This window comes from Rhea pennata, chromosome 20 (assembly GCF_028389875.1).
Source record: "Rhea pennata isolate bPtePen1 chromosome 20, bPtePen1.pri, whole genome shotgun sequence".
Classification (NCBI taxonomy): Eukaryota; Metazoa; Chordata; class Aves; order Rheiformes; family Rheidae; genus Rhea; species Rhea pennata.
Window position 1 is genome coordinate 6,544,263 of NC_084682.1, and position 25,575 is coordinate 6,569,837.

At 42.5% G+C, this 25,575-nt stretch overlaps 2 protein-coding genes across 6 annotated transcripts in view; both read right to left on the bottom strand.

Annotated features, from left to right (window-relative positions):
* The window catches only part of TPST1 (tyrosylprotein sulfotransferase 1), a 29,078-nt gene extending 11,320 nt beyond the window's left edge, over nt 1-17,758 (bottom strand). For 3 of the 4 annotated variants that reach the window (XM_062592377.1, XM_062592376.1, XM_062592374.1), the window contains exons 1-3: nt 17,576-17,758; nt 10,099-11,041; nt 2,299-2,497 (exon numbers count right to left, since the gene is read on the bottom strand). In XM_062592377.1, the coding sequence (XP_062448361.1) occupies nt 2,299-2,497; nt 10,099-10,943 (1,044 nt within the window). In that variant the 5' untranslated portion in view covers nt 10,944-11,041; nt 17,576-17,758. Of the gene's footprint in view, nt 1-2,298; nt 2,498-10,098; nt 11,042-12,296; nt 12,444-17,575 lie in introns of all 4 variants that reach the window. The other variant, XM_062592375.1, reaches the window with a different exon arrangement.
* A 6,096-nt stretch (nt 17,759-23,854) lies between these two features.
* CRCP (CGRP receptor component) overlaps nt 23,855-25,575 on the bottom strand; it is a 34,217-nt gene continuing 32,496 nt past the window's right edge. The window contains exon 6 of one of the 2 annotated variants that reach the window (XM_062592440.1): nt 23,855-25,131. In XM_062592440.1, the coding sequence (XP_062448424.1) occupies nt 24,988-25,131 (144 nt within the window). In that variant the 3' untranslated portion in view covers nt 23,855-24,987. The remainder of the gene's footprint in view (nt 25,132-25,575) is intronic. The other variant, XR_009960408.1, reaches the window with a different exon arrangement.

A 25,575-nucleotide genomic window follows, 5' to 3' on the forward strand; every position in this document is an offset into this window, starting at 1 on the left:
GTAGGGAAAGAAGGAAGAGAGAACAAAGCAAAGCAGAGCATTTTTCAGATTTCAGCATTTTTAATCAGTTCCAGCTGATCACCAACCAGCACATTACTTATTGCAAAACTTACTTGGTTTAAGGCCAAACTCAGTGGACAGCTCTTTGGCAGGTTACTATGCAAGACACATGACAACCACAAAATCTGGCACTTCCAGGATGACTGATAAGTCTGCTGCCCTGAGAATTAAGCAGCCCAACAAGCAAACTGGTCTGGGAGTTCAGAAGCCTTCAAATCTTGAACCCCCAGGAAGTGAGAACATCAATGCTTTGACAGTTAATAAAGACAGAGGGCCCAGAGGTGCTGAGCAGGGATTTGCTGAGACCCAGCCAGGAGGAAACAAAGCAAAGTGACTGGAGAAGAATTCAGACATCCAAACAGAAACTCAAAACATTGACTTGAGCCATCACATGAAATAGCTCCTTGGGGTACATGTCATTTTGAAAGCTTCAACATTTTCAAGAGGAATATTACAAGTTTGGGAGTTATCTTTGTATCTCTCGCTTTCTGGATTTTAATCCTAATGTGGGACATCTGCATATACAGCTTGTATGGATAAAATGGGAGAGAAGTCATTTTCCTTGGCCTCTTGTTCTTTAGCAAAATATATATTGATACTACAACAAATACCACCACAATTACAGTCTAAGGCTCAAAAAAAAGTTAAGGTACTAGTAAAAAAAAAATGACAGTCAAAATATTAAACGCTCCCCATGCTTGTTAAATAATAACTTTTTACAATAACCTCCAGTCCCGCATTACTATTTTTAACAATAATACTTAACAGTATTAAACAAACTGTTTCAGAGTAAACCTGTGAAAAACCCTGAATACACTAAGTTTTTTAGTTACGCTTTAGTTTTTAAGGTGTGTTTGGGGCATTGTATTTTACTCAAATTTCTCTTATATTTTGAGCCAAAACAGATTTCAAGAAGTCACTCAAGAGTAAGTAAACTGAAATCAATCTAGTTTTTAATAACTCAGAGACTGAGCTGGCCCTGTATAGGTAGAAGCCTCAGAAAGGTGACCATAGTTAACTTACTTAAATCATATTGGTAAGAGATAATCAAGCTTAAATTACTGCTTTAGAATACAAGTTTGGCTCCAAGTCACTGTTTTTCCAGCGTGTACTGAGGGGTACACAAGGACTGTGTTTTCAAGTTTTAGTGAAGCAGTATTGAACTTTTTTTTTTTTTTTTTTAATTGTTCAGAAAAGTCATCTTGCTTGTAAAATTTAAAACAAGTACCACCAGGAAACCTATAAAATACTAACCACTACCCCTATTAGAAAATGGGGTTCCTTTTCCACACGGAGCTGACAGTTATTTAAAAGTTAACCTGCCATCCTTCAGTACATTAATCAGCTGTCTAATGCAAGTTTCTCAGGGAAGACTCTTAAAGAAATAATGCAAAATGTTTAAAAACTTTACTAATGAAAAACCCTTTCTGTATCTACCCATTAGCAAAGAATACCACCAATTTTTAATATCAGAAGGCTAAAGACAGAGCTTTCAAATTTTGTTCAGTTCTTCCAGTGATGTCTTGCTGTATCAGTAAGTCAACTGTTTGAAAGTCACCTTCACTATACATTCTCAAAAGAGCAGAAGTTAATTATTCTTATTGCAAGTGATGGTATTAAGCTTTTCAATGGATACCTCCAGGGATAAATAGTTGTATAGCCTAATTATTCAAATTCCAACAACATTACATTTAGACAGACAAAATCCTCATGTTTAGATTAATGAGCACCAGACCTTCCTCCATCTTTTGTTTATTCTAAAGAGGACAGCAAAGAACTGGAAAGTCTGTCATTTCAATCATCTTGGGTCATTTTCCATGGGTTACTTTTCAAATTCTCTCAGGTATTTGGAATATAATTTTGTGACAGAGCTTCTGCCAGCCACTTGTACAAAAAGCCAAGCTCATGAATCAAGTTTGCTGACCAGGTCAACCAGCTAGCTTTTTTCCAGGACTGGCTCCCCAACTCCGGACAATTCTTAAGAGGTTCAGTTACAGACACCGAAGAACATAATTCAAGCCTGGAGTCAGGGGGAAAGGAAGACCAAACAACAGAAGGCAAACAGGAGCTGGACCTCCAGTGCTGAAGGTCTTACAGGATTCTCGTGCCCCTTCCCTGCAGTGGCAGAGGAAAGGTATTGCTAAGTATTAGAAATAGACCTAAAATCCTAGAATCTTCAGCTCTACATCTCACTTCCAGTTGGTCAACAATTAAATTTAAAACACAAAAATACCTTACCCTTCTTGTGTTTTCCAAAACCTTTTGGTCTGGCTTTCCATAATTTGGTGGATTAGCATATGGATCATAGCCCAGCTTTGCTAACATGGGTGCAATCACTGGCATATCTTGCAGAACATCAGCAGGTATCTTCCCAACCCACTTTGACAGTGCTTCCACATTGACTGGCTTGATTACTTGGTCAGTAGATCTTTCAACTCTGTGGACAGAAAAAAAAATTATGTTTTGCACTCCAACCAATACTTGTTTGTTAAAGCTAACATTTAGACCTTTAAGTTCCCCTCCCCACCTTTCCCCCACCCCCCAAATCTCATGTTTCTACAGAGCTGGTGGGAAGTAAAGCTTTACTACATAAGGCTAAAATGTGAATAGCTAATACAACATTCATGCATGTTTTCTGGTTTAGGCTTTCACAGAGAACATGCTGAAGCAATTCACTATGTAAAGATAGCAATGAAAGCCAAAGAGCTCCCAAGTATGCATACACCTACATACAAAACTGTTTCCCCACTGACATTTCCACATTTGCTGTTTGGTTGTCTTAATTGCTCTTGAAAGTTGAGCACTGAATTCAATCTCTGTGCCATTTTTTCCCCCTCTCATATTGTAACTAAACTCATGTCTGGAACAGGACATTAATGAAAATTACAGAGGCACGTTTCAAAATTATGCCATCTTAACAGTGTAAAACTCAAATGAAAGATGCTTTCTTTATAATAAAAGGCTTGTAAAAATGACAGGAAGATAAAGTATGATAATATTTTTCACAGGGACTTCTTTAACTGATCAAGTGTTTGGTCATGACACAGTTCTTAAAGAAAGGCAAGTGCATAATCATACTAGTGTCCCATGTACTATATTTAGAGAATTGTTGATTTGTTGCTCATTTAATCAACAATCCAAAATTCATTTTCATTCTTACACCTTAGCTTTTTGGGTGTTTTTTTATTATTATTATTATTATTTTGGTTGTTGCGTTTTTGGGGAAGAAATCTAGCACCCTTTTCCCCTCCCATGTTCTTTCCTCCTACTAGATTAGGATATACACAACTTTCCTATCGTATTCATTTCTGAAAAAGACCAAGAGTACTCAGAACAGGTAGAGCAATTTAGAACTTTCCATGCTTTCTTCTAAATTCAGAGGAAAAAAAAGCACATGCATTTTAGATAAAGACTCACCTTTCTTAAAAGGCAGGTAACAATCAGGTCTGTATATGCAAGATGCCTAAGGGAGTATTTATATCTGCATTGCACAGAATACCATAAGGTATGCCATTCCACATCACTAGATCCCACCACCCAGCTAAACCTATATGAAATACAATAGTGAGGATACAGCTGTCAGATCTGCTTGCAGCTATCATTTTTCCTGAGCCAAAAGAATTTCAATCTAAAAATACCAACGCCGAGCAAACAAAATTGCTACACTTGAAAAAGGCCTAACATTATGAAGTGCAACACCACTTATCTACATGAGACAAAAAATAAAAACATCATGATTCAAGCTAATACTCAAATCAGTTAACTCTTCAGAGTTATACAGCAGGTATATCTTGAGGAAAAATAAATGAGAACTTAATGAAATATTTCCTGCAGTTTGAGACCCAAAGCCTGAAGTCTAATTGCTCTCAGGACTGACTTCAGGTAAGTTACAAGAGCAAGTTTGATCACAGTTACCTAATTAACCTAAAGAGTTCAAGAGAAGGCTGAAGAATTCTTGCACAGTAGACAGATATTAAATCATAGTAAGAGGCAAACAATTCCAAAGCACATTGCGCTGTACAGTAAATGCCTTCTATTGCAAACTAGGTATTCGTGTCTGCCAGTCATTAATCAATCTGATCTCAACAAGAGCCTTTACTGTCATCATAGCTACAAATCTTCCAGGACACAGGAAGAAAGTTAGTCACGTTGTCACTGACCTTCCAGCATCTTTAAACACAATGAGTACAAACAATGAACCAGACAGGAAAACAGGTCACCACTGGGAAAAAAATTGTCTTTGGCAAGCATGGCCTTCACATGTTGCCACAAAAGATGTTCAGCGCTGATCAGTAAGCACCTAGCTATTGGAAAACTAAACAGGCCACAAGAATTTCATCCACATTGCCTTCAATATGAGCTACCAAAAATGGTTGAAGAGAAGATCTCAGAATGGAATTTCAAGACCAGGAAGTTGCAACTGAGTTTCAGCTTCCTGAGGACTACTGGGCTGAGGACTTGCAGATACATATCTGTTTAGGGGTCACGATAAAGCAAAATAAGAAGTCTGGGTGCTGCCTTTCAAAGAGTGAAGGAAAAAAAAAAAAAGCCTTGAAACTTCTGCAGTGCTATTTAAGGAGACAGAACTTCCCACAGTATCTTTGAAAACAGGTATTATATTACAAGTCCAAATTTGTTTGATTGCTCAAGTTCTTCAAAGCATGTGGCTAGAAAAAGGACGCTGAAATTTGCATGACTGATTTGTGACAAAAGGCTTAGGTTGCAGCTCCTGCTAATTTCAGTAAAGTACAAGTGTAGATTAATTTCAGAAGATGCAGAAAGCCAACACACTTCTGAAGTCCAGCTTAGTTTTGACCCTTTTGATATGTAGATACTCATCTTTTTACTGAATTAGCAAAAAAAAATATAGTTGTTATGAGTCAAATTTAAGTTTGAAGTGGCAAGGCAGAGAATGAAGAATCACAAGTCTAAAAAGTCTGCATAAACAGTGTGGAACCCTCCAGTTAAGAAAACGTGTCATCAGGTGTTTGAGAACCAACACAAGTTTAAGACTTATGCTCCTCCCCCTCTCAGACAGTCAGCCAAGTCCAAAATCCCTTCATCAAAACTGTAGCTTGATTTGTCCCTTTAGAATAAAGGGGCTACTATAAGAACCAGGTGATCAGATACCAGGTAACCAGAACCATGTGACCAACTAACAGTTTAGTAGAACCCCAAAATAATGCGTGCTAAAGAGCAATAAGGACCCAGGGAACTGAAATAATACAAATGCATATACCCTGAAGCAAAAGCACTGCATGTTTTAAAGAAATCCACATGTCCTGCCCCACTGTCATTTTAGTCTTTGGTAACAGTAAGCTCAGCATAAAGCATTTCCTGGTAGTTACTAGCTAGCAAGAGATTAACAGGAAACTACATTTAGCTGCTCCCAGGCACTCATTCAAATATATACTATGGAACATTTGGTCTTCCTTTTAAATCCTTTACTGTTCTTTCATTTAAGAAAAAAAATAATACCCGCAAGGTCTGAGAAAGATTCCTAAGAACAAAGAATATCTGAGGAGCAAGGTGGGTATAGAGTGAGAGGATGGTAAAGGAAAGGAGGAAAAAGATAGCAAGAAAACATACCAAGTCCTGACAAATTTGACTGTGTATGTGTATAGACAAATGCTGCCTGGACAATACTTTCGGGTTCCTCTGTGAAACTGCAGTAATAATTTCAGCTTTAAAAGCAGCTGGTAGCAGGGAACACATGACTAACCCCAAATGCTTTTACATCTGTACCAAGATAAAATGAAAGGTATGTGTTAAAAATAGTACATTCTGAAGTGATTTTGCCTAGACAGCTATTTTCATAATAAGTCTAATAAAAATTGCTATAAAAGGGTTGATATTTCTTTGCATCTGTGGTCACCACAGCTGTTTTCAGTTAGGAGGCAAATGCCAAAGACATATTAACAAAACTAGTTATAGCATGTAGTCCAGCCATAATACATTCCTTGAACAGCCACGCTGGCAATTACTTCAAAACACAGAAGGTTTTGCACTAACTACAAATTCTGTGATGTACATCCTTAAAACCCTTGCAATGTTTCTCAAGCGGGATAAAAAAACAAAATAAGAGGGAAAAATATTAAATAAAGCAAAACAGCAATGAGGCTAAGGTTGCCTCAGCAACAGAAAAAAAAAAACAACACAGGGCTTACTAAGCAAATGCTGAAGAGAATAAAGATAGCCAACAATTTCCTCAAATCAAGCAGCCAATGGGACAAAGTCAGAATACTAAATACAAACTGTCTAGTGTCTAACATTGCTATTGACAGACTATTGTGTAAGAGTTTGAAAAAAGAGAAAATGGAGTCAACTAGCATCCTGAAGAATTCTGCAAACTATTTAGCAACTGGCTTTTCTCCAAAACAGAAGTAACCTGCATGCACATTCTAATTCCATGTACAACTGAAAATAAAGCTTCTGTACAAGATGGCATGCAGCTCTAGGTCAATGTAAGACTTCATTTGACAGTTTATCTTGATTTCAGAGTAGTTTAAAAATACATTTTTGAACATTCACTTTCTATTACATGGCAATAACATCACTCTAAAGTCTTTTAGGGATACTATGGTCCCTTTCTCAAAACATTTAAATACCTCAAGGCAACAGACTCTTGCCAGATCGTTGTTCAAAAACCCTCCAACAGTTAAAACACCTCAAGGCATCTTATGTCGGACAGACCTGAGCAGGTGTCATGGCTCTGAAGTAGATGCTAAGCTTCCTTGATCTTAAGGTCTTAGAATTGAGCTGAAAAATGACTGAGGCAGGTTTCTCTGCTCATTCTCCTAACTTCTTAGACATATTGCAGGCTTCTCAGATTACACTAGTAGTTCATTCTCTATTTGACTTCAGAGGTTTTCTACCTTGTCTAATACTTTGCAGACAACTGGAGAACTAGTTTTATCCAGACCTTATTCAGCCTACTGTGCAACAGAGGCTGGGCCTACGTGTTGATGTCTTTTAAATGAAAATCAGATTTAAAGATAGATAATTTGGTACTTGGGATAAGCGCAGTCCACCAGAACAAAAATGGCAAATAATTTGAGTCTTCTGATTTCTAATATACTATTACAAACAGTAATAGCATATTAACAGCCTGAAGGATTTGGTCCGAGGCATGCAGTAAGTTAGAGCTCAGGGAAAAGAGCTGCACGTAGGCCTCAGTGCTCTGAGTTTCCTAAAACAATCTGAAGGGATCTGCAGCACCGTCCTTTGGAAAGTCAGAACGTAGAGCTCCACCACTCCAAACTCTGTTTCACCAAAGACAGCATTCATGCTAAGATATAAAGAGCACTCTATCTTAAGCCTAAGAAATACTCCGTTACAAGAGAACAAGGTTGGTTAAAACCTGATCCCAGAAATTAACAGTCAAGTACATCAGAGGCCAAAAAGAATTTAGCTGCTGTTGAGAACAAACCTAAGACAACCTGACAAAAGGAAAGCTAGATCTACCACATGGTAGAATTGTAAGGTTGGAAGGGACCTTTGGAGATCATCTAGTCCAACCCTCAGCGTGGCCCATACAAGGACTGAACCTGCAAGCTTGGCATTAGCAGCACCACACACTAAACCAACTGAGCTAAGCCTGCCCCCACATGTTTTGTTCAGTTGTCAAACTCTGACAAGCTGTCTGCAGAGCAACCTCTGTAAGGGTCATGGTAAACTACCTATCAAAGAGTAAGTGTTCTGGGCAGTTACACTCCGCATACACAAGGTCTCCTGCCACACGTGCAAGCCCCTGCCTGTGGGGCTACTGCACACGAGAGGGCAGTGAGGAGCCAAGGCCGCCAAGAACGGACTGGTTATAATTGGTGCAAGGAAGGAAATCAAACTGGGGAATCTCAAGCTCCCCCCGCACAGTTTCTATTAGTATCATACGACTACACAAAACAGACACCCAAGTTACAAAATTTCCTATTTTTTTTTCTACAGATCTTTAAAGGCTGAGTCACTGAAATCATTATCAATTTATAAAGGTCTCTTACAACTGAAAAACAAATCTGGCCACATATTTCAAGGGTATTTGATTAGATAAAAACACTACAGATATAACATTAATGAACTACTTTTCCCACTGTTGCTGAAGCCTTCTAAAATAATGTTCATTTTATGCATCATCTAACCATGGATAGCAAAAGTGATAAAGAAATCCATGAACAGATTGAACGGAGGGTCAAAAGAACATTTTCATACTTGTTTCAGTCTTAAATTCGAAATTTTGATTCAAGAATAACGATGAAGCAACATTTTTCTTTCAACACTACATTTTCTTAATTTTTTGAGACATGAACAAGTACTCTCAGTTCCTCACATCCCATTCTACCAGCTTTAGAAAGAAATACCACTTGAAACTGCAAATTCAATAAGGCTACTGAGTATTATCTAGAGGTCCATTACGTTTTATAAATACTAATTTGGAAGCTGTAAGGTAGTAACATTTTACTAGAAACTGCATTCTGCATAGTTATTTTTACAGCATACTTAATAGAATTTGGCAACCACTTATTTATGCTAATATAAGCCAGTTCACCTCCCCCTTCAGCAGCCACTGTGAAGCAGTAACATGATACAGATAAAAGAAGTTTAGAAGCAGAAACAACTTGCAGAGAGACAGGCAACAGCACACTGTTCTAGGTTAACGCTACCAGAGGGCTTCAGTCTGCTAACACATATCATTGCAAAGGCAAAAGAGAGCTGGGATGCCTTCTTACTAGCTATGCTAACATAATGCTGGTTTCTATGTTTCTTCAGTGCGAAAGGTGATGAAAAATCTCCACTGGGTACTAGAGAACAGACAGTAAATATATAACCCTTATTTGAGCTTAAGCTCACTTTGTGAGCTGATTAATATTTTTTGCCTTGCTTTAAATCATATTCCCTTATAATTCATGAAAGAATTTCATGCAGCCAGAAGAATCACTTTCCTAGAAATTAAATAAGCAAAATCTTCAATTTCTATTTCTCAAAACTGTAGTTTAAAAAGTAAAGCCATTCTGTATTCAACAATTGGAAATGCCTCTACCCAGGCCACACTGCTTGCTGAGCAAGCTCCCTCTGTTCTTCTGAAGCACAGGTCACTGAAGGATATTCAAAACATAGAAACCAAGAAACTTAACCAGGCATGCCCTGCTGTTTGGACACAGCTTTTCAATCAGCATTTTAGAAACTTAACACACACAATCTGGCAGATGCATTTGTCATAGCAAACAAGGAAGAACGATTCATTCACCTATTCTCCCCACTGTGAAAATAAGCGGAATTCCGTATCTCAAAAATCCAGCTGTAAGTAGTTGGCAAACAAACCAAAAGAGCTAATGGTTTAATCAGAGAATAAACTAGCTTTTTCTTCTTTCACAATACTTATCTAGGTTTTCTAAGCGAAGCTGGGTTTTGGGTTCTGAAAGTAGGTTGCTCAGGTGCACAGACACCATGACAACGCTAAGATATTTGCCTACAACACTGTTTATTTTATTTGAAATGCTTATCCTTTTAAGAGGCTATTACCAACAGAAGAGCAGGCCAATTCTGCTTTCTATTTTGTTGGAACAAATTTCTCAAGTTTCCTGGAAGATTAAATTCTTGGCACATGTAACTTGAGGGCTATTCTTGCAATAACAAGAATCATTAAGTTCCTGAAATCAGGAAAGAGATCTTGCTAAAACGATTAATGCTGCATTAGATAAGACAGTCCAACTTTATTTGGGGGCACAGGAAAAGGCAAAGGCATATCTAAAGAAGGGTTGATATTAGAAGTTCAAGTTCAAATTAGACCATTAATTAAAAGCTAGTTCATATGTTCCATAAACATTTGTTACTGGGACAAGTATTTAGAGGGCACGACCCAAGACTACAAATCGTCAGCAATCAACCATTCTTATCTTCCAAATAATCATCAGTAGAAATCGGCTTCTCAAGACATGCTTAGTTACTTAAAAATGACACAGTTACAACTACTGTCTTACGTGCAAGGTTTACTATTTTACCTTCCAGAGCAATACAAGATAAAGGAGGAAGACTCGTACTCACTTTGAAAGAGAAACACCCCCTGCTTTTCCAATCATTTCTTCATGGTGCAGCACTGCTTGGTTCCATGGGATGCGGAGAAACTTTAAGAGAGTTCTCATCCATCTTTCAGGATGCAACACAAGTTGTTCATAATGTACCAGCATACATCTTTCAAAACCAACCTCCATACACTGGTTATACATAGTTTCTATAGCACGATTCCACTTGGTCAAACAGTCCCTATAGCTGTTAAGGTCAAACCCAGCTATGGTGACCTTTCTGGATATCATGGAATGTACAGATGCACGACCATCCCGTACCATTAGAAGAAATTTGGCATTGGGGAAAATTCTGGCAAGGTAAGTTAAGGATTTTAGAGCAAAGGGATCTTTGTTACACAAATATGGAGCAGGCTCCCCATGTTTCACAATGATTTCCAATAAAAATGCTTGCATGGCTGAGTCCAGCACTTCATCCGTGACTCCAGCTTCATCCAGTCGGATTTTCTCTTTGCTTGATCTAGCCCACATCTGCTTAACAGCCAGAATTCGTGGGATTACCCTTGTCTCCTCTCCACATCGAATATCCGGATGGGCATCAAGCATGGCACGCATTAAAGTAGTACCACTTCGAGGTACTCCTCCAATAAATATTAAAGGCATGTCTTTGTTGTAAGCAAAAGTTTTATTTTCATTTACATTAGAACCAGTTCTTAGTGTGCTTCTCGCATTTTCCACTCTCAGAGGCTGGCTGCGTTCTTCTATTCGGTGGTGACACTCCATAGCATGTTGGCCCAAATAAAACACTGTCACTGAACTGATCACTAGACATGCCAATAGCAAGTTCTGCTTAAGTTTTCCAACCATTTTGATAAAGACTGTCACTTCAAAATAAGAGACCTTTTATTTCAGATTATCTTCTAGTTCACATGCCATGGGGATCCTAATCCAAAATAAATCAAGGTCTGGTAAGGAAAAGAAAAAGAAATTTAGAAGTTTGTTGACAACTACAATCAGCAACAAAAATATCTGACAGCATTCAATGTAACTGATCTCCTGGAGTTGTGTTAAGACTACTGAATGCAGTGTCTAAACACAAACCTTCCATAATAAAAAGTTATTTTGTTTACCTATAGGAGGAGCAAAACAATACATAAATGTAAATAGCAGTGATAATCACAAATCTTGTTAAGTTCTCAGGTACATTATAACAACTTACTTAAAGTAATTACACCACTGGATAGCAAATATTAATCTTTTTGGCCGAACAAAGATGCCATTTATACAAGACTCCACAAATTGAAAAATAAGTAACTATTAAGAAACCATCTTTCTTTTCTGAGTGAGGTTTAACAGCTCTCTTGGCATTTTATAACCAAAAAGACAAAAACACACAGAAGAGAAAACCAAGAACTCTTTGAACTAGTCATCTAGAAAAAGCAAATGAACAAGCCCCCCCCCAACCAATTATCTTAGAAACCACTCAAAATATTTAAGAATTATAACAACTCTGGCTTTCTAAATAGATGGTAGCAATATCCTGCTCATTTTCACATCTGCATGTAACTATTTTCTGTTATGTTTGAAATGCTCCATTTCCTCCAGTAGCTATGATATGATAAAGTGTTTCACAGTTTTGTATCAACACTGATGGTGAGACTCTCCAATATTTGGGTAAGGCCTTTAAGCAATGAGGAAAAAACAATTTGCACTAGGTAAAGAAAACTTTAAAATTTACCTCAAGGTAAACTTAGGTTAGAGAAGTATTTAGTCATTAAAAACTACAAACACAATCCACGATTAAAGTCAACTAAGATTAAAACTAAGGTAAACCTTAAATTGTGACAAAGACGCAACCAACCCATGCTGACTTAGAGCTTTCATCTATTCCAGTATCCAGAAAATCCAAAGCAGATATGCAAAACAAAATTAAGTAATTGGATCCCAACTTCTATCTTTATACTTTTCTTTTTCTAAAATTCGGCTCTCAAAGACATTTCTTTCAAAAAAATAAAATAAAAAAAAATGCAACTGTGATCAAAATATTCCATTCTGAACTTCTGAGAAATGTTTGCTGAAATACTGAAACAAAAGTTTGAATAAGTTGCAAAAAAGAAAATTCTGCTGTCAATCAGCACTACAGAGAAAAAGCTAAAACCTAGCATAAATTTAAGTCATACAATAAAGCATTCCCAGAATAAAATATATACTATATTCTACCTTCAAACAAGAAGGTTTGGATTCCTTTTAAGCAGTGCTGGTAAGCTTGCAGTTTCTTTTAGTCTCTTCTACTTCATCTAGATCAATCTGCATTCTGGCTGGTATGACAACAAGTCTTCTCCCAAGATCAAATGAGGCACTTCAAAGCTAAGAATTTGATTATGTGGTTACTTCATAGAAAGCTTTATAGCAAGTACTCATATGGCAAATCACAACTCAGTTGATAATAACAGCAAGAAAACTATGCTTCAAAAAGCATCATGGCAGCACGCATTTGTGAAGTTTATGGTTTTAGTCATTTCCTATTTATAGTATGGTATACCAATATTTTGAAAATATATTTTGACTCTGAAGTATCAAAATACAATATTTCTTCTGTTTCTGCAATCATCACTTATTATACTTGATCACAAAAGCAATCTTTACATTTTTCATTCACTAATAATTATTGTATAGACAGTTGTTTTACCCTTATTCCATTGCTCATCAGCTTTGGATTTTTGGAAACATGAGATGACTCTCCCCCCCCCCCCAATTCAAATGAAATTAAAACTCCTTAATTGAAATTTTACATAAGAGCTTGCTTTTCATGGCTGAAATAATTCACAAAACAGATACAAATCACAGATGCTTTTAGCTGTAAAGAGCTCGGAGTACTGAGATACTGCCAACATTTAAAATAACTGGCTTCCTCTAAGTTTTTCCATCTCTGTCAGCAACACGACACATCTCTGAATGAAGAACTCCTTTATCCCTACTCTCTCCCCTCACCAAAACACTAGCAACTTAACATTTTCTTCCATTCAAATCCATTCCTTAACTCAGGAATTCTCAGTAAAATCTAAATAAGATCCTCTAGACTTGCACCTTACCAGAGAGCTGGCCTTCACAAAGCGACCAGCAGTCACCGGCAGCCGGTCTTGCAGATTTTGCCATCAGCTCCAGCAAGCGGCATGGACTTTGTACCCTGCAGTCCCTGTTTTATGAGGCGTTTGGTCAGGCTGGGCAACCAGATAGCAGACAGAGACAGGCTACAGAATCCTTCCTTAGTGCTCCTCGCTGGAGGGACATCCAGATACACGAGCGGAAGGAAGAAGAAAGGGAATGCTTCATGCAGGCAGCTGTTACATCAATATTTATTTCTTCTGCAGCGCAGCTAGGAGTTAGACTCTGAGCTGCCAGCTGAACTGTGAGAGAATCTCTTGCCACCTTCACACTAACTAAGCTTATCCCAACCAACAGTTACCACAATCTACACTCAAAGCTCAGCCTGTGGTCTTTGTTACCAAAATTAAACTGAAACTGTAATCCAAGGATTAACACATCCCTTTTTGCAGGAGATCTCCTTGGCTGTTTCTGTACTCTCTTGAGGGGACACTACTGCCATAATCACTTTATCCTCAGTTACAAGTTTCATTTTACTTGCATGTCTCCCTTAGTGAAGGGCTGGCTTATAACTTTACATTAAATATCAGGAGATAAAAATAAATGGAGTGTTATTTATTTATTTATTTCAGAGTTGAAAAAAAAGAAGAAACTGAAAAAAAAAAAAAAAAACAGTCAATCTCTCCACAGCACCAAAAGCAAAAAGCCTAAACAAGTTTAGCTTACCCACCTAGCTTCCAGTGAGGGAAGGGAAACTGCTCTTCATAAAACCAGTATAAAACAGCATACATAATTGCTTCAAATGCTTTAGGAAGTAAAAATTTACTTAAGAGTCAATATTCTTCAGACAGAGGAGTTAATGCAATATAAAGGACACTCTGCTGCAGAGCACACAAGACCTGCAAATATTTGCACTTTGTACAATCCCTAACACTGTTCAGTTTTTGACTAAATTCCATAAAAGGCCTAAATTCCAAGAAAAAGCCTTCTCCACTTTCCAAACAAACAAACAAACATCCCTTGAAGCCATTAACATTCTCCAAATGCAAACGTTAGTTAGCTGATCACCAAGGAAAAAGAACATGTCAAGACTGTTTTAATTGTTCTGCTCTGGTCATCTATTTAGAATATCACTAAGAGAAGAGCTTGCATAACCGAGTGGAAGAGCAAGTAGAATCAGGGAAAGACTGTTGACTGAAGCTCAAAATACTTAATTCACAGGTTTGGTAAGGCAGAATGATGACTTGCCGTCAGCACAGTTCTCACAGTGAATGCAAGCAAGGGTTGCTGCCTGCAGCAGGATTCCTAAATCGTCTTAAGTACTGAGCACTCACATACAAAAAAAAAAAAAAAAAAAGAAAGAAAAAATCCACACGATGTAAAACCCACAGCTACCAACCAGCCACATGCATTTCAGTTTGACACAGCAGCTTTGCAAAGTTCGACAATGCCAAAGGCCGAGAAAACCCCGAACAGCTAACAGTAATCTGGCCTAATGGAGTACCTGGAGCGTGCAACTACCATACAACGTGACAAGACCAAAGTTCTGTACGTCAGAAAAATCAACAGAGGAGCCAACAGAAACAGCACCTCTCTTAGCAAACTAACCAATTCTACAAGCTACTAAACTCTTCTTTGTACCCAATAGCTTAAAGGGCTTTAACAAAGTATGTCGAATGGAAGTTGTAGTTCTTCTGGCAGCTTGCAAATAAGCAAATCTCACCTTCTGCCTCCTCTGCATGAGGAAGTACTCTGGATCACATCAATGTCAACCTGAGGGACTTCACCACAATTCACCAATATTCTACTGTTAACTGCAACTGAATTGACAACAGTTAAAGTCACAACAAGAGAGTCAGCAATCCCTTGCTAGCTTTAAGTATAGCTTTGAAAAAACATCCGTTTTTCACCCACTGTGACCTGAGAAGAGCAAATTGCCACTCTCGCTAAGAGCGCACACAACAACAAAAACAGAAACAGTAATTCAAAGGTAATTGGAAAATAACTTTACTAGGGTAGATCAGGCCTTTAGGAGTTAAGTGATAGACTAGAACAAGTTTCTAGAATCAAAGCAAAGACAGAGTTAGGACCTACAAGTTTCAGTAACTGAGAAAGCACAGCCAAGGAGAACTGGATATAACTGAAAATTACTCTCAGAATATCAAGCCTATGAGTCAGTCATACAAAGATGCTAGCAAAGCAAAATGACTGCTTTTGTTTCCTTATTCTACACACACCAGTTCTCTCTCTCCACACATGCAATAGGTCAAGACCTAGGTTGCTAAAGTCCATCTGAAAAAAAATGTTGAAGATTTTTCGCTTGGTGAAGAAGCAAGTTATTCATTTGTATTTTACATCACAACATTGAAATGGCAGCAGATACTAAGAATTCTCAGGAATCTTCTTTGAAATAATGTATTTTAGAAAACACTGGAGATGCAAAAAAGTATTTCTTAAGAGAAAGTTCTGTATTAAGCTCATCCAAATAGTAATCCCAATAAGAAGCCACTGCATACAGTGGCAGTCTTGCAGTATTTCTAAATTGAAATTAAGGAATGATTCTGCATGAATTCCATAAAAGTCTTTCCTTCAAGGATCTGGTTTGTTTCTGGTCATTCCTGTTTGTTCACCACAAAGAAGATTGCATAGGGAAGCTGACAGTTACATGATAATGGTATAGCGAAACACTGAGAAACACAACCAAAGTATTCCAGTACACCACTTAAAGCAGCTATGCGAACTGTTTGCTGTAGCCTTATTTAGAAGATCACCACCCAGAGAGGTGTCAAAGTATAGCACAAACAAGCAAATCCCAAGCAAAACACTCTGCAAAGCTGGAATTAAAATGACAAGTCTTGAGTACTAAGTCCATCTTCAGTTTTTAAATCACGATGGCAAGACCAGTAAGCAGTTTTCTCTGTATTTCCTCCTATCTGGAGGTGGGTGGGTGGGGAGAGGTGAGGGATAGGAAGGAGATCACAAAATAGTGTAAGCAATTTTTCTTCACCTCCACAAAGATATAAGCAATAAGTCACTTGGTGTACATATTAGGAATTAAAAAAAAATATATTCAAACATAATATTCAACTTTTCACAGCCTGAGACCACTACTAGATCAGAATTTTCCATAAAGTACTACACGTAAGCATGCAATACTTACGCAATTTCTGCGCTCATTTTTATGCATCTCTCTTTTACCAGCTACCAAAAAAAAGGAAAGAAACAGAAAGCCCCTCCTCAGAACAACCAACAATCCCACCCAGCTTTCTTCACAATCCTCTATCACACTAATGAAAGAAAGAAAGAAAGACTCAGAAGCATTCATACTTCTCTCAGTCTACCAACACTTTTACAAGGTTTCCTAACAAGCAAGAGAAAAAATGGAACAGGCTCCAACCAGCTAATAAGGTTAGCTAAAACACTAAAGCACTCCAAGTGAAGTATTGTTAGGATTTTCACTGTTTTAAACATCTTTGATCTGTTTACAGGGAAAAAAAAGTTAAGAAATGCTCTGCTTCAAAGGAAAGCTCCCAAGCACACATGTAAGAAACAGCATGTTAAGGAGATTTGCATGTTGAATAGATAAAAGAAAAAAAAAAGTTAACCAGCTTGCTCCCAATGATGCAAGAATACACAATATTGGTTAAGCAAAAAAAAAAGTGCTTCTGGATAACAAATAAACGGATTTTTACTGGCAATGCAAAAAGACTATTTTCTCTCTAAATGACAACAGAAAAGCCAAAAAACCACCACAGCATACTAGCAACAACTGAGCCCCTGTGTTTTGCATGCTTTGTGCACAATGCTTCCTAACATTTCAAAAGTCAGTAAGGTGCTTAAAGGCTGAAACTGAACACTACTAGATAAAGATGAACTTACCAAAAAAATTGCTCTTCGTGTTCATAGTAACATGTATAAATTGCTTCTTTCAGCGATACCGCTAGCAAAAACGCTTCCAGATAAGAGACAGGCAAGCGTAGCGCTAGAAAACTACTCGTAAAACGCTTGTATGTACTAGGTGCATAAACACACTGTGCTTACACGTATTGGCGCGGCGCTGTAAAACCGCTCCCGTGTCCCTTCGGCAGGAGCGGCGCACCCCGCTCACCGGCCGCCGCCGCCCTCAGCTGCTGCAGGGGGGCGAGAGGCGCCCGGCCCGGCGGCGGCGCCCGCCGGCACCTCGCTCGCTCGCTCCGCGACCGACGGCCGCCGCTGCCCCCGGGGCCGCCGCTGCCCAGCCCGGTCGGCGGGGCCACCGCAGCCCCCTCAGCGCCGGCGAGGCGGGCCGCCGCGGCCGCCGGGGCGGGGGGGGGGGGGGGAAGGGGGGGATTAACGGTCGCCAACGGCCGTTACGCCGCGCCTCAGGTGAGCAGCGGCGGGCACCGGCTCCTCACCTGGGCTGCTGCCGCCTTGGCGCCGCGCCTGCCGCTGCCAGGGCCGGGCTGGAGCCGTGCTGCTGCCGCCGCCCCTCCTCCGCCGCCGCCGCCGCCGCCGCGGCTCCCCTCAGGCACCATCGCAGTGGGAAGCGGCCGCCGCCGCCGCCGGGACCGGACCCGGCTCCCCGCCCGCCGCCGCCTCCTCCCGTCAGCCGCGCGGCTGCGGCTGCCATGGAAATCACAAGCGCGCCCTGATTGGTCGCGAGTCTCGATGTGTCGCGCGACGCGGTTGGGCCGGCGAGGGGGATTGACAGCTCCGGGGCGGGGCCGGCGGAGGGGGCGGGGCCGGGCGGAGGGGGCGGGGCGCCGCTGGGGCGCACATCTGGCGCGGCGGCGCCGCAGCTGGCGAACAGCTGGGGCGGGGCGGGGCCGGGCGGGCGGCGGCACCTGGGCCCCCGCGGCGGCGCGGACGTCGAGCAGATGCGCCGGCCCGGTGCCACCCCTGCGGCAGGCCGGGAACAGCTGGCTGCTCCGCCCCTGCGAGCCGCGCCCCACCCCCGGGGCACCGCTGTGCACATCTGGCGGCGGCGCGCCCCCGCGGGGAGGGCGGGCGCGGGCAAAGGCAGGTAACTCTTCTCTTCCTGGGAGGCCTCAGGCATTGGGATGAATGAGTGAACCATGAAAATAACAAGTACAGCATGCACTAAGGTTTCCATATACTCTTAAGTTCACTCCACAGCAATATAATGACATTTCTGAGAAAGAAAGATACCATAAGGACCTGAAGTATATGGATCTTTTAAAAATAAAACTCTATACAGAACACTGCCAACTCTGTCTTTGCCAGTCTTAGTTTCAGGGACTGGTTTTGCAGTACAAATCACCTCAAACTTAGATTCTTGTTGTACCTCTATTCTGGGCTGACAGATTTTATGCACAATGCTACAATAGTCAAATAATTTCATAAAAGGTACAAATATTTTAATAGATACATGGTATCTCCAGCACAAGACAGCGGAGAGTCTGGTACTGTCATAAAGCAAGGCTCATGGCCCTCCAGTGCTGCACGGCTGTTTTGTGGCAGCGCAGAAGCAGAAACAAGCCGTGTGTCGACGCCGGTGCGGGACCGGAGGGACACGTCTGCGATGCCGTTGGACTGGAGTGCAGCCCGGAGCCCCAAGGGGCTGTTTGCACGCTGCGCAGCGCCTCCGCCCAGGTGTGGGTGAAGAAGCCGGGCAGGCAGCTGGGATGACTTGCACTAGCGTTTTGCCCCTGCAGGCATAGATACAAGGAGCCCGGTCCAGGAGGCGATCACGCCCACAGATTAAGTCACTGCTAACGAAGACTGGCCAGAGGCCATACTAACCACATCCTTCCCAATGCACTAGGCAAAAAGACAGCTTTTATACCTAAAGAAAGGGGAGAGAAAGTTGAACTTGCCTTGTTGACACTAACAGTGATATGCAAAAACTGAATCAGCTGAAAATGTATTTTTTTTACACATGGAAGTTCTGGTCCAGCTGGCATCACCATATGCAAAGATGCTGCTGAAACGTCAGTGCTGCTTCAGGGTTGTATCACAAGGAGCAAATCCCTGGGACATTCCCCAGATTTGTGCTCCTTGCCAAATGAAAGAAAGAGCTCATCTGGGGGATATAACGGGAGTCCAAACCTCCGTCTTTGAGAAGAAGTCTCTGCACCGCCCGGTTATGATTGACAGATAGCTCCCGCTCCGCACTGCTTCTGCGGATGTTCCCGGAGCCACCCTGCAGCCGTGGGGATCTCACCTCAGCAGCGACGCGCCGACGTGCAACGCGCCGGGATGGGACGGGACAGGACGGGGGGCTCCAGGCAAACGCCACCCACCGCGGTCACGGATTCGGCCACCGAGCCGGAGCTGCCAGACTTGGCGACGGTGGCTCGATGGACAGCTTGGATGATGACGGCAGCCGGTGGCCTGCAGAATGGCCCCTTTTCACCCCGAAAGCCCTCGCGTGGCGGCTGGCTCGCTCCTCCGTTTCCCGGAGAGTCGGCGCAGAGGCCGGTGAGGCGCCGGCGGGAAGCGGCCGAGGCTCCCGAGAGGCGAGGAGCCGCTGCCGCGGCGACAGCTATACCATTAGGATGAAAGAATTAATGCCAGCCCGTTACGTCGTTTCTCAGCGACCTTGCAAAGTGCCCGTCATTAAACTTTTATGAGCCTGCAAGGCATGGTTTCCACGGATAACCGGGCATGCCGGAACGGCCGCGGCGGCGCTCTGCAAAGACAACAGGACCTTGGCGGGGCCTGGCCACAAATGCAATTTTACTGCGTTAACATCTGTAATACTCATTCACAGGGACGTAACAGCAGGCTGCTGCTTTTAGCACACTTTATTTTTTTTAAAAAAATAAACCGTCGATTTATACTGACTCTGAGAGAAAAGCCAGTGTATACCTTTGCACACTAAGTAACTCGGAAAGGAAACCACAGCACATGGCTCCCTCCTGACATCACACTTTTTATCTTCGCTAATCCCACGCGGCTGGCGCGTATTTTATTCGCTGCCAAAACACGAGCAGCGAGGTGCACGCGGGGCAGCGACTCGGATTTTCACAGCGGGAAGAGCTCTGCCCAGGGCCGAGCTTCCCAAGCACCGAAGAGCTGCACGGGGCGACGGGCTCAGGCGGCCGCTGGGAGCCACGAGGCACTAGAAACGCCTTCCGCGTGGCAAAACCCCTTTCCGATTTCTTCTCTCCAGCAGCCAGCAAAGGGCTGGATCTGAACGCGTCGCCACCCGCAGCACCAAACCCAGGCGGCGGCTGCAGCGGGGGCTGCGCCGGCGCCTTCCCGCGCCCCCGCCGGCCGCGGCGCTTCCCCGGCAGCCCCGCCGCGGCCGCTGCCTTCTTGGCGCTGGCAGAAACGTCGAGGGTTCGCCGCGTCCGCCGTCGGACGGGGAGCAACCGCGAGGGCGAACGCGGGAGGCTTCCGAGGCGCCCCGCCGTGAGGCTCCAGCTGTGGCCCCCCCGTCTGCGATCTGCAGCCCCCCCAAAATTGGCCTGTATGAAACTGCAAACGTACGCGTGTAAATGGACGGTTACAGCTAATCCAAAGCGCCATTCGAGCAATTCCCGCAGAAACCTGCTGAATTCTGCCACGGTTTCCTAAAATTCGATTCTATACGTCCGCCCACGCGGGCACCGACATGAAACCCTGCAGGGATATCCTGTCTCCTCGATGCTGGAAGGGAAAAAAAGATCATCGCGTTTCCCGCGGATCGCTTCCCGGCATTGCCCGCCAGCCTGGCTCTGCTCGGGGCGAGCTCAAAGCCGTCCGTCGGAGACTCGCCCCGTGCTCGCGCGCTCCGTCGCTCTGCCCACGCCAGGCTGGAAGCAGCGAGAGCTTCGCTGCGGCTCAGCCCCGGCCCCGGGTGCCCGGGCCAGGAGAGCCGCCGCGCTCCCCTCCGCCGGGCGCGCGGGGCCAAACGAAACGCAGATCCCCAGCGGAGAAGGACGCTCCGATAAGCAGCGCGCGCGGGGAGACGCTCCTGCTCCCGGGCCTTCACCGGTGGTTCCTCCCCGTTTCGCTGGCTAACACTCCGACTCCTCAGCACAGACTTCCCCTTCTGCTCCGTAAAAGCTTTGCGCCTGGACTTCTTTCTGTGGGAACAGAAAATATTTGCTCCGTTGACGTCTCGCACGGCTCCAATCTAAACAACGCCGCCGTCCGCTCTCTCGAGGACTTGGGAAGCGTCCCAAACTCCGTGCCTCGGTTCCAGCCTTCTGGAAAGCTGGATAACGTGATTTTTCCCTCTCCCACGGCTCAGCCCTGCGCCGCCCCCCTCGCTCGTCATTTCAGAGACTTGCAGCCTGCGCGGCGCGTGCCCGTGCGGCACGACACGAGCCGGAAAGGAGCCCGGCGATTCCTCGCGGCAGACGTGCTGCCGGGCGGCTTCTCCACAAAGAGCCTCTCCACAAACTTGCATTTTATCATTTTAGCTTAATTCAGAAGGCAGAAAATTGAAGATCAGGAAGACTTCCCACTGCTGCTCAGCGTCAGCACCCAGGCCTGGCATGTTCGTGGCTTCATCCACCCCTTGAGCTTTTAAGGTCTGGCAGTTGCTCTTGCAAAGGAAAAAAAGAAGATAAAAAAAACCCCAAAAGCCCCTAAAAGGTTAGCACTGAAACAAGAGGCGCTTGCGGCTGGCTCGAGCGCGGAGCGCGCGTTTCGAGCGGGGCGGCCCATTGCGCGCGCGCCCGGCGAAGCAGCCGCCGGGACGCAGAGCACGGTGCCCTTCCCGCGGTCCCCGCGGCAAGCAGCTCTTCCCCCAGGGAGGCAACAGAAAGTTCAGTCACAGCAGATGCAATACAGAAAAACGTGCGTGTTGCAAACCCAGAATCCAGAATAATCCCGGCTTGGGTTGGCTGTGCTCGTCCGAAGCTTCGCTCGGAGGCGCTGAGCACAGCCACCGTAAACGGGAGACTGCTCCCCAGCTGGACCAAATCGGAGGCAGTGACATGGCATCACGTAGCACCAAGCACGCGCAAGGGAAAGCCACCACGTTTCCTCCTCCTATAAAACAAAGCTTCTTGCCAGTAAAGTTTCTCCAACGGGGAGCGCCGAGCAATCACGAAGAACGCTGGCCTTCTCGGGCCTGAACCCGAGAAAAAGTGAAACCCGGACACCTCACGAATAGCTTGAAACTCTGTGAATCTCAAAGTATCACAACAGAAGCAGGATTCTGGCAGCTCCTTCACTCGCTTTCCCAGGGAAGCACGTAGACCTGCCGTAACCAGAGCTCCCAACCTGCCAAAGCCCTGCTGCGTGAAAAAGAATAGAAACGAGGAAAACACAAGAAATGAAGACGCTAAAAATAATGTGCACTTCTTAAATATTCCGAAAGTGCACAGCACTCTGCAGTTTTCTTCTCAAAGTTAAGGAGCAAGCATTTAATGTCTCATATGCACTTGAGTTTTTCTTGTACCCATGACACCACAGGGCCACATGTGAAAAAACCCTTGTTTGCTGCAGGTCTTTTTTGCCTCTTTTCACACCGTCTTGTCTCCTTCAGAAGAACCAGCAGAGCAGACTCACTGTGTCAGGCAATGATTAGTGAAGAAAACAGAAAGCAGCCCTAGAGGACAGGCAGATCTTTTATGTAATATATAGGACACCGGAAAAATGCTGTCATGTAAAAAAGATGACATTTGCTTTCCATAAACCGTTCCTGAGGCTTGGGATCTCAGAGAACACGCTGGAGAGCAAACACCACAAAGTGAGAGCTGTTCGCAGAGCCAGAGTAATTCCTCACCTGCACTTACGTGGCCAGAGAACACAGACAGTAGATTTAAAGAAGATTTCTTAATGTAATGCAGATGTGGAAACCTCAGATCCTTTTAAAGAAATGTTATTTGTATGGCATTTTCAGGAAGATGATGGTTTATGTATCTTAACTGAGACTAAATAAGCTATGCATGCATTTGTATGAGTTTAAATATATGTCTCCATCTGGAATTGATTCGTTAAGAAGGTTAAATAAAATAGGAAGTGAGCAGTTCCTTGTATCTTGTACAATATAAACAGCAGAACACAACATGAATGCTTGCAAAAATCCATTATGATAAAAAAAAATCATCAGTTCCCAAGATGGAGCAGTCCACTTAAGAGATCCGTTAACATATTCTTGTTGGCTACAGATACCTTGTGATCTGGTTCCTTCTGCTTTTCATAAATTTAGAACATGCTTCAACAACTTAATTTTAAAAAAGAAGACAGATAAAATGTAAATACACTTGTAGCCCAAGGTCACATGATGTCAAACAACACCAATGACCACTAAGAGTAAAAAATGATAATTTTAAAATTAATTTTACATCATTGAGTGAGATGATCTATTCATCTCTTTTGTTTCTTTACACATTTAGCGAGAAAATATATTTCGATTTATCACAAAAATCGCTGAGGACTTTTAATACTGCATTCCTTTTACCTTGCCAAAATGCACTTTTAGTCTTCAGCCCTGGCACGCATTTAATGTAAGAAAAATGATTCTTAGGAGCTAACGAATATATTTTTCAGCATCTTCCTTTCCCCTCCAAACATCAAACAAGCTTACAAATATTAAAGAAAATCCGTATCATAAATCCTTCCAAAATGGCAATTATTAGTCCCTTCACATACGGCACAACTGAGGCTCTGAAAAGGTGAATTATTTTCCCAATATAACAAAATAAAACCATCAGAGAAGGGGGAATAAAAGTCAGATAGACTCTGATTCAAGTTCTTATATCTTGTCTACAAGTCGCAAAATTCGCAGGATGTACTTCAAACTTTATTTTTATTTCCAATACATTACAACAATTGTACAAGAATAGTCTGCAGTCACAGTAGAAAACCAGTGCCATCTGTAACACATGACTGTGTGTACATATATATAAAGATTTATCATAATAATAAATGCTTTCAACATTAAATACTTGACCCTGAAATCTTTAATTGGACAAAGCTTCTGCACACAGAAATTTCTGCTTCAGCCAGGACTGATCCTCATTTTTCTAAACTAGATGAGGACATCACTTAAGTGTTGACGCATTCATTTATTCCATGGCAGACAGTACTGTTGACGTGGAATGCAAGACTGTGATCTATACTGAAATATTCGAACAGCAGAACAATTCAAAGGGAAAACAGACACCTCATTTTTAAACATTCTTCTGCTTGTATGACTTGGAGCCTTAACATTACAGTCCAGATCCTCAGTGGGGATAAACTGGTCTAATTCAGAGAATTTCAGTGGCAATACATTGATTTAGCTGTTGATCTTTAGCTGATGGATCTATCTTGTGTGCAGTAGTGATTGTCAGATAGCCTTGACTGTTACCTTATACACAGTTCCTCACACTTCCATGACTCTGCCAGCCTACTTGAACTTGTCTGAACAAATACTAAGCAATTCTTGTACGTTATCCTATGTACTGATCCTTGAAAATGGCTGTTTTCACAAAGAGCTCCAAAAGTTGGCTTTGTATTGTAAACTGCATTCTGAAAAACAGTTGGGCAATTCAAAAGCATATGAAAGCAATTATAATTATAGTACTGCTATGATAATTAAAACATTGCCAGCTGTATGTAAGCCTACTGAAATCTACAGCTGTTATACGTGTAATGGAAAAAAAGCCAAAGCTTCGGATTCTGTGCCCTGTAATTTCTCAGGCTGCTACATTACAATCCAAATTACCATCATTCTCCTATCTCCCAAAATGCTGAAACAATAGCATCCTTTTCCACGCTTTCTTGTAAACACTGTTTCTCTCATCATCTCAGAATAATAAAAATTGTGACATATTGTACAATCATGTCCAATACAAGATTAAACTGGATCAAATAAAAAGAAGAAAAAAAAATAACTGATTAGCTTCTGCCACAAACGTGGCCAGCTTTCTCTAGACACTTTCTATTCTTGGTCACCTTTGTCTTCAGTTGCCATGGGTGATTCTCGCTGTTGTTCCTCCGGATCCCCTGGAAGAATACTGGTGACTGTCTGGAGAAGTGATTCGATCTGCTCTTCTGTTAGTCTTTCTTCACTTTCTTCTACCATCTGCAGGTCAAAAACAATCTATTGTAGTCATCAAAACCACACTTCCTTCCTCAGCTCCAAGCAGGAGGAGTAAACTAACAGGGAAATGCCATTTCAGCGGGTGCAATGCATTGTCTTAGCTCATTACAAACACATTACAAAAAATTAGCCCATTACAAAAGCAAATAAGATGAACTTTCATAATATTTAGAAAGAGAAAAAAGAGCTCCACCATTAACCATAGCAACTGGCAATCCTTAATGAGATTCTGTTTTCTTTAAAACAAGGAAAAGAAAACGCTCGGAACAGGCCTTCCGCCCTGGTTTGCCCTAAAGCCTCTCCCAACCCACGCACCAGATACCCTGCACCAGGCCTTTCGTTTAGTGGATGTGCAGATCTAGTTTCCCAACTCGCTGTGCTTTTATGGGAGAACTAGGTTACCTGAAAGGAGTTGTCTGAATCGTG